This window comes from Hemiscyllium ocellatum, chromosome 19 (genome assembly GCF_020745735.1).
Source record: "Hemiscyllium ocellatum isolate sHemOce1 chromosome 19, sHemOce1.pat.X.cur, whole genome shotgun sequence".
Taxonomy (NCBI): Eukaryota; Metazoa; Chordata; class Chondrichthyes; order Orectolobiformes; family Hemiscylliidae; genus Hemiscyllium; species Hemiscyllium ocellatum.
The window spans coordinates 35,078,709-35,090,828 of record NC_083419.1 but is presented as its reverse complement, the minus strand read 5'-3'; the positions used below and the strand labels follow the sequence as shown (position 1 = coordinate 35,090,828).

Sequence of the window (12,120 nt, the reverse complement as noted above, 5' to 3'; positions counted from 1 at the left end):
GGAGAATGTACTGATTTACTGTGAGACAATCAGGATTAACACCATTTGTGGGCGGCACGGTGGTTAGCACTGCTGCCTCACAGCGCCTGAGACCCGGGTTCATTTCCCGACTCAGGCGACTGACTGTGTGGAGTTTGCACGTTCTCCCCGTGTCTGCGTGGGTTTCCTCCGGGTGCTCCGGTTTCCTCCCACAGTCACAAAGATGTGCGGGTTAGGTGAATTGGCCATGCTAAATTGCACCTAGTGTTAGGTAAGGGGTAAATGTAGGGGTATGGGTGGGTTGCGCTTCGGCGGGTCGGTGTGGACTTGTTGGGCGGAAGGGCCTGTTTCCACACTGTAAGTAATCTAAAATCTAAAAGAGTTCCCCAGAGGGCAATCTCCAAATGGTTTTTAGATTACTTACAGTGGTCAAATAATCTCCATCAGATCGTCCGCAGACTACAAATCCATCGTCATTGCAAAGTAGCCTCAATACTGAAGGTGATGTCCTAATGACGGAGAAATCCCCTCCCGATTGTAATCATTTCTGGTGGCGCAGTGGTGGGGAAGCCCGTGTTAAAGTCACACCTGCCCGAGAAGTGTGCAATAACATCTCTGAGCAGGTTGATTAAAAATAGGTCAAATATTCTTTTTTTAAAAAAAAAGCTTAACGTTACAAGCTTAACTAGTTATTCCAGAGATCAAGAATCGGCGAAGAGAACTGACAACTTTGTTATCAAACTGCACCCACTGAAGATACCATCTGGTCTTGACAAGCTCGTCTCAGCCCCTCACCTTTACCAAACGTTCAATTTTCCTTCATAATATTATAGATTGCAGTCATTATTATCCACTGATTGTAGCGGGATGAGAGAAAAATTCCTGATGAAGGGCTTTTGGCCGAAACGTCGATTCTCCTGCTCCTGGGATGCTGCTGCGCTTTTCCAGCACCACACTCGATTGAGATATAGCACGAAGGGACAAAAAAAACTGTTGACTAGTTATTGATCTAAGGGGATGTTGTCTTCTCAGGGGTAGTGCCCCAACCGCTTGACCAGAAGGTTCAAGTCCCGCCTGTCCCGAAGGTGTCTCATTGCATGTCCAAACCAGCTGATTAAAACAGAATTCATATTGTTGCAGTTACCTGGGTCTGGAGATCACAAAGATAATCCATTCTCTGGGTCCTGGACACATAACTTGAAGACTGAAAACTGCCTACTATTGCAAATTGCAGTTAATATACAATAGACACGGATTCTCTCTCACAAAATCAACTTGTTCCAGGGCGGGACACACTGCTACCTATCACCAGCATAATGCATTGACTCTGTAGCACAAAGTCGAGAGTGTGGTGCTGAGAAAGCACAGCAGGTCAGGCAGCATCCGAGGAGCAGGAGCATCGACGTTTCGGGCATTAACCCTTAATCTGTAGCACAAAGTCTGCAAATCATTCATCACCATGATGCTTCTAACACTTCATTTGGCCAACTATTAACAGTGTCGATAAGGAACTTGCGCGCCCCACGTCCTCTCGACTGAATTAAACACGAATGGAGATCCTGGCCTCGCTCACTGCTGCAGAGTTGACATGAGAAGGTAAGCCGGTCCCACGCTCCAAATCCACCAGATCGACTCAGAGCGTGAGCAGATGAAAAGCTGCAGTCTGTCTTGTTTAAATCCCACAAACTTGCAACACAGCACAGCTTTGGCTAAATTGCAGTGGGAAATGGAAACTTCAATAACCATTGATCATAGGGAGAAACCCAGATGCGCCCGGCAAGAACATTTCTTCCAAAGGCGGACGAGGTCAGCATTTAATCAGCGGAATTCACAAACCGACATATTTAGGCAATGTGAAGGACATCTGAGCGATCTGGGTATGAACCAGCTCTGACTCATTGTGGAGCTCCATTCACAAAGAATCCAGAATAAATGTGCTGACACATAAACCTTTCACCTTCCCCAACAACACTTGCCCAGGGACTGACTTTAATAATGATTACAACGGCATTAGAACAAGTGTTATTGAAATATCCAGATAGGTTAAATACCTCCCGTTATTGTTTTCTTGAATCCCATCACCCGCTGTGTAAAAATGAAGCGGTTTTCATATCAGTCTTACACTGAACCGTAGTCCCGCTGAGCAGCGGCGGTAATATCCAGATTGCACTGCTTTGTTGTTACACCAAATTAAAAAAAAACAAATAGTACCCGGTCCTTTTGGGAGCCCGTTTGTTCTGCTTTTAATAATTAATGGAAGAAACGTTTCAGGTCAGCTTATCCTATTCGTTTATCGATCAGCGCAGTATCATTTATCGCTTGCTAAACTTTACACAACTCTGATCATTACACCCAGATCACAAAGAACAAATTGAAGCTATGAGCCTCAGCCAACACAAACGGATGGATTATGTCACTTGAATGTAATATTCTGTAGATCTGTATCAAGGCACGCTACCAACCTTTGTCTCCCCTAATAAGAAACAGGCTTACTGGTTTTATCAACAGAAGGCAAATAGTAATTATCAGGTGCAAATATCGTAATGAGGCAAAGCGACACAAAGGCAGAGAAAGACAAATTAGGGAGCGAATGTTTCGGAAAGATGTGGGGAATGCTAAATGGGAAAAATTAACGAGACCATAAAGCAAGAAGGGCATCCTACGTTTCTCCCTCTCCTTATCAACAAGGGCATTTCCGAGGCGAACAAGCAACGGGAAAGTGAAAAGAAAGGCAATTTTCAGCGAGACCTGCTGCTATCTGCCAGCGGGGGATAACAGTTCGCACCGTTATGGAAGCGGTAACATTATTATGGTGGTCGAATCAGTTCTCCACAGATTTTTCTTATAAATCTGGCTTTGCTCTCCGCAACGACACTGGCACCAGACCAACTCAATGAATAAAAAGGGACAAAAACAAAAATGCACAGCAATTCACTCACCCACACCGTATTTCTCATTGTCTGTCGGTATCCACATTGTCGACATAAATACACGATAAGTGCATATGTTTTGCGCAAGAATAAAACTTGTCCCCTAGCGCGCCCTAGTTATTGAGCAGTTTCTCCGCGGGACCATTGTTCAGCCTTTGGACGGGTTGGAACCCGGGCAATCGCAGAGCTCGCTGGGAGTTGTAGTCTGGGTTGCTGAACATTCCCGCATGGTGTTATGGGAAATGTAGTCTCGGGGTCTGTCTCATCTGCCCCACCCCCCCCCAAAATGACTCACGCAGCTGCGTGGTGTCTTGTGGGAGACGGAGTCCTCTCCGGTCTCCCGACCCTGGCTGGAGGCGGAGCTCGAGACTACAAAACGCAGCCTGAAGGCCGCGCGAGATTTCCCCATGCGTCACTACCTGTCGGGTGATGATTGGTTGCAACGTGGTTGTTATGGTTTCTGAGCGGAGATCCCTCCCTCCTCTTGTCCATGAATGATCCGTGAGGGTGGGGATGTGATGGCGGCGATGGGCATTGGAGCTGGTCAAGGTGGGGACTCCTATCATAAAATATTTTCAGTGATTCCTGGTCCTGGGAGAAACAGGCGGGGGTGGGGGTGTTTGCTATGTATTAATCAACGCCACTATGGCGACATTCAGTACGGGGGAAAGGTCACACGGGAAACTGAGTCTTTCCAAAGCAGCAGAAGTTACACGTTTTAAGTGAAACGTGGTGGGCTAACCTGTTGTAGACCAAAGTGACCGACTATCCCAAAGTGCAAAGGATCGAGATGTAAATAAAAGTGAATATGTTGAGCGTCATAGCCCAACTGATGGCTAGTCATGGTCGAGTGTGGGTGCATGTTCTCCGGTTTCTGGCGATTAGTTCTTAGGATCATTTGATATTTAGAGAATACATCCGTGACATTGAGACTATAAGGAATAGAGACAGGAGTAGGTCTTTTTTGGCTTTTAGGACCTGTTTTGCAATTCAGTGCAATTACAATCGATTTAACTCAATTTCACCTTGCTGCACTACCCCCATATTACATCATGTTCACTGATGCCTGTGTTGATTATATTCAACACATCATGAGCATCCATGCTTTTCTAGAGCTAATAATTCTAAAGATTATAGCAGTTCCTGTGTACCTGCCATAAAACAATACGTTATCAGTTTGCCTATGGTGTTTGATATTGACTGCATTTAAAAATGTGCATTTTGTATATGTTTCATTACTTGTTACCAATTACTTACCCATGTGGCGTTGTCACAGCTTGTCATTTGATTTTGTCAGGGGAATTAAAAACTGCATTCATATTCTGTCCATTGCCATATACAACTTTTCCCATTGTATTCCCAGTCAGTTTCTGAATTGGTTGTTGATCTCATCAATGATGATAGCACAGTCAGAACTGAAACAATGAAATATAAGATACTGTAACTGGGAATTGCAGCTTCCCATACATATCTTCTAATCTGTTCAGAGATGTTATTACATAGTTCTGGAGTAGGCAGGTGTCCAAGTGCAACAAGAGCCCTTTTGCACCTTACCATATACTGATGTACAGGGTCAGTCTCGCAGGCCATAACAAAAGTCTCTGAAGAGTAGTGAGTGTTGGCTACCAAGGATAGATTTGGACAGGTTTGCACAGAGTTCATCACAAAGAGATGAGAGAAGAGAAACATTTCAAAATTCCAGATCATTCCACAAATTAAATGAGAAATGAATGAGATTGAAATTGACCAGAATCATCACCCTCTGGGTGAAAGATCTAAAGGTTTATTATATGCATGTGAAAAGAATGGGTTTCCTAATTCATATTTTTTTCAATAAGCTATTGTGAATTTAAGGAAGCGCTTGATTGAGATAACTAACAGATTTTACTGAATGACGCTTCTGGAGTGTTTAAGAGTAATTTATTTTTTTTTAAAAATGGGAATTAGTACAGAGAAAGTGAATAAATGACTGTGGATAACCTTTTATTTGGACTCAAGTATTCCTTTACTCAAGAACAGTGCAACTAGAAAAATTCTTATTTTTTTATTTTCTGTTGTTTATGTTCTGTTTTGCACAATACATTACTTTTGTAATAGCATACCTGAGCATTCAATGGGGATCTGTGCCATACAAATCAAGATGGATCTGACACAGTATCTTTCCTTGGTCAGTGCTAAGTTTGGTCATCCAACTGTATGTTGCATTGGTTTTCTTGAGGATCTTGGTTTATGAACATAAGGCAAGAGGCAGGGCTGTTGCTTTGATTGCAGTCACAGGAAATCTGATTGTAAAATAAAGTCAGGGTTTTGCTTCCATAGCATGGGGGTGGTGTCCCTATGTTTAAGCCAGGAGACTAAAGTTCAAGTTTCACCTGTTCCCGAGATGTGAAATCATGTCATTGTTTTAGTTAAAAATCACAAGACACCAGGTTATAGTCCAGCAGGTTTATTTGGAAGCACTAACTTTCAGAGCGATGCTCATCCATCAGGTAGCTAATGGGACAGGATCGTAAGATGCAGAATTTATTGCACAAGATCAATGTCATGCAACTGATATGATATGTCGAGCAAACTTAGATTGCTGTTAAGTTTTCCATCTTTCAGAATGGATTGCAGGTTTCGATTCATTAATATGTAAATCCCAGAACTTCTTTCAAGTCACATTCCCAAGATAACTTAAGATTTTCTTTAAAAAAGTGACATCTCAGCTCAGACATTGTCTTATCAGTTGCATGACACCAAGATTTCTGTTGGACTTTAACTTGGTGTTGTGTGATTTTTAACTTTATCCACCCCAGTTCAACATCGGCACCACCTCATCATCACTGATTTAGTTTGATTAGAAAGTATATCAAATGAAGACAGGTCACGTCATCTGCTGATATTCTCTTGTTGATGAATAAGCCCTGTTGGTACAAAGTTTTACAGGACTACTTAAGAAACAGACCCTTTGTTCTAACTTGACCATGCTAACCAAGTCTCCCAAACTAAACTAGTCCCACTTGCCTGCATTTGGCCCATATCTCTCCAAACATTTCCTGTTCACGTACCTGTCTAAGTGCCTTTTAAATGTTGAAATTGTACTGCCTCTACTTTTTCCTCTGCCTGCTCATTCCACATTTGAACAGTCTCAGTGTGAAAATGTTGCCGCTCAGAAGTACGTTTTCAATCTTTCTCCTCTCACCTTAAAATTATGCCCTCCAATTTTAGAGAAAAGACCTTTGCTATTCAATTTATCAATGTGCCTATTGATTTTATAAGCCTCTATAAGACCACCCCTTCAGGAGAGGAAGCACGAAACAAAATTATCTAAAGCCTTTTTTTGTTATAAAAATCAGATTTTGTAGGAAGGAAAGAAGAGAACAATTGACTTAGCAGAGCTAAAAGGAGGCATGAAAAATCCTTGGTGGCGAGGATTAAGGGACTTATTTAAGTAAAGAATAACGCAATGGCCAGAGTGAGGTTAGGGCTGATCAGGGATAGTGGAAGGAACTTGTGCTTGGAGTTGGAAGAGAGAGAGGCAGTCCTTAATTAATACTTTGCTTCAGTATTCACTAGTGAGAGGGACTTTGTCATTTGTGAGGACAGGTTGAACAGGTTGACGTTAAGAAGAATGATGTGCTGGAAATTTTGAAACATGTGAGAATAGGAAAGTTCCCTTGGCCAGACAGATATACCCAAATTTACTATGAGAAATGAGGGAGGAGATAGCTGCGCCTTTGGTGATGAGCTTTGCATCCTCACTGTCCTCTGGAGTAGTACCAGATAAATGGTAGTTGGCAAATGTCATTCGCTTGTTCAAGAAAGGGAACAGGGATAACCCTGGGAATGATAGACCAGTCAGTCTTGCATTGGGGGTGGGTAAATTATTGGAGAGGATTCTGAGAGACAGGATTTGTGATTATTTGACAAAGCAGAGCTTGATTAGAGATAGTCAGCAGGGCTTTGTGAGGGGAAGGTCATTCCTCACAAACCTTATTGAATTATTTGTAGATGTGACAAATCACCTAAATGAATGTGGTGCAGTGGATGTAGTGTGTATGGATTTTAGGAATGCATTTGACATGGTAGGCTCATGTGGAAACTAAGAAGGAATGGGATATAGAGGAGTCTGATTGTTTAGGTACAGAATTGACTAGCCCATAGAAGACTGAGGGTAGTAGGAGATTGAAAGCCTGGAACTTGGTAATGAGTGGTGTTCCGCTGCAGTCTGTTCTGGGACCTCTACTCTTTATGATTTTTATAAATGACTTGGATGAGGAAGTGGAAGGGTGGGTCAGTAAGTTTGCTGAAGACACAAAGGTTGGTGGAGTTGTGGATAGTGTGGAGAGCTGTTGCAGTTTGCAATGTGACATTGACAAGATGTAAAGCTGGGCTAAGAATTGGCTGACGGAAGTCAACCTGGGAAAGTGTGAAGTGATTAATTTTGGAAGGTCAAATTTGAATGCAGATTACAGGGTTAAAGGTACGATTCTTGGCAGTGTGGACAAATAGAGCGATGTTGCGGTCCATATCCATAGATTAGTCCAAGTCCATAAACCATCCAAGTTGTTAGGTTGTTAAGAATGGGTATGGTGTGTTAGCTTTCATTAGCAGGGGATTGAGTTTAAGAGTCGTGAACTTATGTCGCAACTCTATAAAGTTCTGATTAGACCTCACTTGAAATATTGTGGTCAATTCTGGTTGCCTTATTATAGTAAGGAGGTGGAAGCTTTCGAGCGGGTCCAGAGAAGATATACCAGGATGCTGCCTGGACTGCAAAGTATGTTTTATGAAGAAAGGTTGAGAGAACTTGGGCTTTTCTCAGTGGAGTGAAGAAGGATGAGAGGTGACTTGATAGAGGTGTAGAAGATGATACAAGATGATGAAAGGCATAAATAGAATGGATAGCCAGAGACAGTTTCCCAGGGCGGGAATGGCTGTCATGAGCGGATATAATTTTAAGGTGATTAGAGGAAGGTTTAGGGGAGATGTCGGAGGTAGGTTCTTTAGACAGTGTGGTACATGTAGGGAATGCACTGCTAGTAGTGGTGGTGTAACAGTGGGGTCATTTAAGTGACTCTTGAATAGGCACATGGATGATAGTAAAATGAAGGGTTTGTAGGTTAGTTTGATTTTAGAGTAGGAAAAACGCGTGGCGCAACATCGAGGGCCGAAGGGTCTGTGCTGTGCTGTACTGTTCTATATTCTAACACTAGCTCTTCAAGTAGAGCTATTTCCTCAAATTCCAACTTCTTGCCTTTATCTCTTCGACCTTTTTAGAAGACAAAAGGGCGGCACGGTGGCACAGTGGTTAGCACTGCTGCCTCACAGCGCCAGGGACCTGGGTTCGATTCCCGCCTCAGGCAACTGACTGTGTGGAGTTTGCACGTTCTCCCCGTGTCTGCGTGGGTTTCCTCCGGGTGCTCCGGTTTCCTCCCACAGTCCAAAGATGTGCGGGTCAGGTGAATTGGCCATGCTAAATTGCCCGTAGTGTTAGGTAAGGGGTATATGTAGGGGTATGGATGGGTTGTGCTTCGGCGGGTCGGTGTGGACTTGTTGGGCCGAAGGGCCTGTTTCCACACTGTAAGTAATCTAATCTAAAAAAAAGCCTTCTCCTTGTCTTTATTCTATTGCTAGTATTTTAATGAGTGATAGACCTGTTTTCCATTTGGCAGTTTTGTTGGTTTATCTTACTTGTTGTTTAAATTGATTGTCTAAGAAAAAGGAGAGAGAGGTAACTTCCTTTGTAGAAAGTAATATTTACACACACAATCATCCCACCTAATGTTGAAATTTTCAGCAACTTGTAATTGAGTTACTACAATGTACTAGCTGTGGAGAAATTCTAACTTTCCCGACGCACACATTGTTCATATTCCCATGTTTGTCTGGTAGCAAACTAATAATCCAAATGCCTAAATTCCTCTTGTTCATGAGATAAATTTATTCCTTCTGGGAATATGCAAAGTGTTTCTCAGCAGCGTGGTGAAGAGAAGTTTTCAATTTGCCATATTGCAGAGGCAGTCCATGTCGTGGTTTATGAATAAAACAGAAAATATGGTGGTGCTGACTTGAAGCAGGAGTCACAATTCACCCCAGGTTGATGCACTCAAGCATTTCACAAATAGAAGATGGTGGGACTGAGCTGACATGATTCACAATGTTGTAGAATTTTCCTTCTGTAGAAAGCATTATAAATAGTTGAAAGACTGCTGATTGAAAGTGGTATTCACTTAACTAATGCAGTAATTTCATGTTTTTTCAGGAAAAAAAGACTGGATATTGGAGCCCCTCTCCTTGCCAGAGTCTCCGTGTTGCAATTCTGATGACCTCACATCCTTGATATTACCTTGCATATTTTGTGAAGTTAGTTATCCTGCAGAAGATCAACAAAACCTGCTCAGACATATGATTGTCGAACATAAATTGGTGATAGCTGATGTGAAGCTCATTGCTGATTTCAAGAGGTTTGATGATTTATAATTTATTCTTGGCCTCAATCTCTTTTTATATGATGATGGGTGAATGCCATTGCTGTGGTACTTAACAGGGTTTGAGATTTAAAACTTTTTCTAGCACTGCTGCCTCATAGCACCAGAGACCCAGTTTCAATTCCTGCCTCAGGCAACTATCTGTGGAGTTTGCAAATTCTCCCCGTGTCTGCGTGGGTTTCCTCCGGGTGCTCCGGTTTCCTCCCACAGTCCAAAAATGGGCAAGTTAGGTAAATTGGCCATGCTAAATTGCCTGTAGTGTTAGGTGAAGGTTTAAATGTAGTGGAATGGGTCTGGGTGGGTTGCTCTTCGGAGGGTCGGTGTGGACTTGTTGGGCCGAAGGGCCTGTTTCCACACTGTGAGTAATCTAATCTAACCTAATCTAATCATATTGCAGATGACAAAACTAAAGTTCACTTGTTACTGAAAGGTACAAGGAAACAAAAATGAGCTGACAATCTGTAAGGTTTTTTGTTTAAATCACAAAAGATCACAAGGAATTCAAACTGGTTTCAAAGTTAAAAATCATACAATGCCAGGTTATAGCGTTGTGTGATTTTTAACTTTGTACACCCAGTCCAACACCAGCATCTGCAAATCAAAATTGGTTTCAATTAGAGTAAGGAATTGAGCCTAAAGAAGGAAAGGGAATCAAGGTTCATTTGAATGTCCTCAGAATGCTTCTATGCCAATAAAGTTGCTCTCTGCTGATATCAGGAGCTTGTATTCAGTTGGCTAGTATGCTTTTAATTTATCTACATGATACACACAAAGCCTTAGAACATATGGAACATAGAACAGTACAGCACAATACATGCCCCTTCAGTCCTCGATGTTGTGCCGACCTTGAAACCAATCATACCCTACATTTTACTATCATCAATGTGCCTATCCAAGAGTCATTTAAATGTTCCTAATGTATCTGACTCCATCACCATTGCTGTGTAAAGAACCTATATCTGATATCTCCCCCCAAAACCTTCCTCCAATTACCTTAAAATTGTGCCCTTTCATGGTAGCCATTTCCGTCCTGTGAAAAAGTCTCTGACTATTGACTCTGCGCCCCTCATCATCTTGTACACCTCTATCAAGTCACCTCTCATCCTTCTTTGTTCCAATCAGAAAAGCCCTAGCTCCCTCAACCTTTCTCCATAAGGCATGCTCTCTAGTACAGGCAGCATCCTGGTAAATCTCCTCTGCACCTGCTTTAAAGCTTCCTACAATGAGACGACCAGAACTGAATACAGTTTCCCAGGTTGAACTCCGTCTGCCACTTCTCAGCCCAGCTTTGCATCTTGTCAATGTCCCATCGCAACCTACAACAGCCCTCCACACAATCTACAACTCCACCAACTTTCGTGTCATTGGCAAACTTACTAACCCACCCTTCCACTTCCTCATCAAGTCACTTATAAAAATCACAAAGAGGCCCCAGAACAGATCCCTATGAAACACTAATCATGGAGCACCCAACTGAATATTTTCCATCTACACCACTCTGTCTTCTATGGGCTAGTCAATTTTGTATCCAGACAGCCAGATTTCCCTGTATCCCATACCTTCTTACTTTCTGAATGAGCCTACCATGGGGAATCTAATCAAGCGCCTTGCTAAACTCCACGTATACCGCATCCACCACTTTACCTTAATCAATGTGTTGTGACACATCTTCAAAGAATTCAATAAGGTTTGTGAGGCATGACCTGTCCCCCATGCTGACTATCTCTAATCAGGTTATGCTTTTCCAAATAATCATAAATCCTGACTCTCTGCATCCTCTCCAATAATTTGCCTACCACTGATATAAGACTGACTGGTCTGTCATTCCCAGGGTTATCCTTATTCCCTTTATTGAACAAGGGAAATAACACTTGCCACCCTCCATTCATCTCATACTTCTACAGTGGACAGTGAGGATGCAAAGATCATCGCTAAAGGTGTGGCAATGTCTTCTCTCGCTTCTCATAGAAACCTTGGTTATATCCCCTGTATTCCAGGGGACTTATCTATCATCATGTTTTTCAAAATTTCCAGCACATCCTCCTTCTTAACATCAAGCTGTTTGAGCATCTCGGCTTGTTTCATGCTGTCCTCACAAATGACGAGGGCCCTCTCACTCTTGAATACTGAAGTAAAGTATTCATTAAGGACCTCCCCTACCACCTCCAACTCCAGGCACAAGTTCCATCCACCATCCCTGATTGGCCCAACCCTCACTCTGGCCATCCTCTTGTTCCTCACATAAATGTAGCACGCCTTGGGGTTTTTCTTCATCCTCGCCCCCAAGGTTTTTTCATGCCCCCTTCTCGCTCTCCTAAGTCCATTTCTTCCTGGCTATCTTGTAACCCTCGAGAACCCTTTCTGATTCTTGCTTCATCAACCTTCAGTAAGCTTCCTCCTTCCTCTTGACTAGTTGTTCCACATCTCTTGTCATCCAAGGTTCCTTCACCCTCCCATCCCTTCATTGCCTCAGTGGGACAAATCTATCCAGCACTCACAGCAAGTGTTCCCAAAACAGCCTCCACATATCTCTCTCGCATTTCCCTGAGAAAATCTGTACCCCATTTACGCTCCACAGTTCCTGCCTAATAGCCTCGTAATTCCCCCTCCCACAATTGAATATTTTCCCATACCATCTACTTCTGTCCATCTGCTTAATGGACATTAAAAGTCAAGGAAGTTGTAATCACCATCACCGAAATGCTCTCCCACTGAGACATCTGACACCTGACCTGAGT

At 42.7% G+C, this 12,120-nt stretch overlaps 2 protein-coding genes across 2 annotated transcripts in view; one reads left to right on the top strand and one right to left on the bottom strand.

The window, feature by feature from the left end:
- dock4 (dedicator of cytokinesis 4) overlaps positions 1–3,050 on the bottom strand; it is a 458,861-nt gene extending 455,811 nt beyond the window's left edge. The window contains exon 1 of the mRNA XM_060839361.1: positions 2,919–3,050. Coding sequence (XP_060695344.1) covers positions 2,919–2,964 — 46 coding nt within the window. The 5' untranslated portion in view covers positions 2,965–3,050. The remainder of the gene's footprint in view (positions 1–2,918) is intronic.
- Positions 3,051–3,394: 344 nt separating this feature from the next.
- Positions 3,395–12,120, top strand: part of znf277 (zinc finger protein 277) — a 77,417-nt gene continuing 68,691 nt past the window's right edge. The window contains exons 1-2 of the mRNA XM_060839819.1: positions 3,395–3,458; positions 9,157–9,358. Coding sequence (XP_060695802.1) covers positions 3,404–3,458; positions 9,157–9,358 — 257 coding nt within the window. The 5' untranslated portion in view covers positions 3,395–3,403. The remainder of the gene's footprint in view (positions 3,459–9,156; positions 9,359–12,120) is intronic.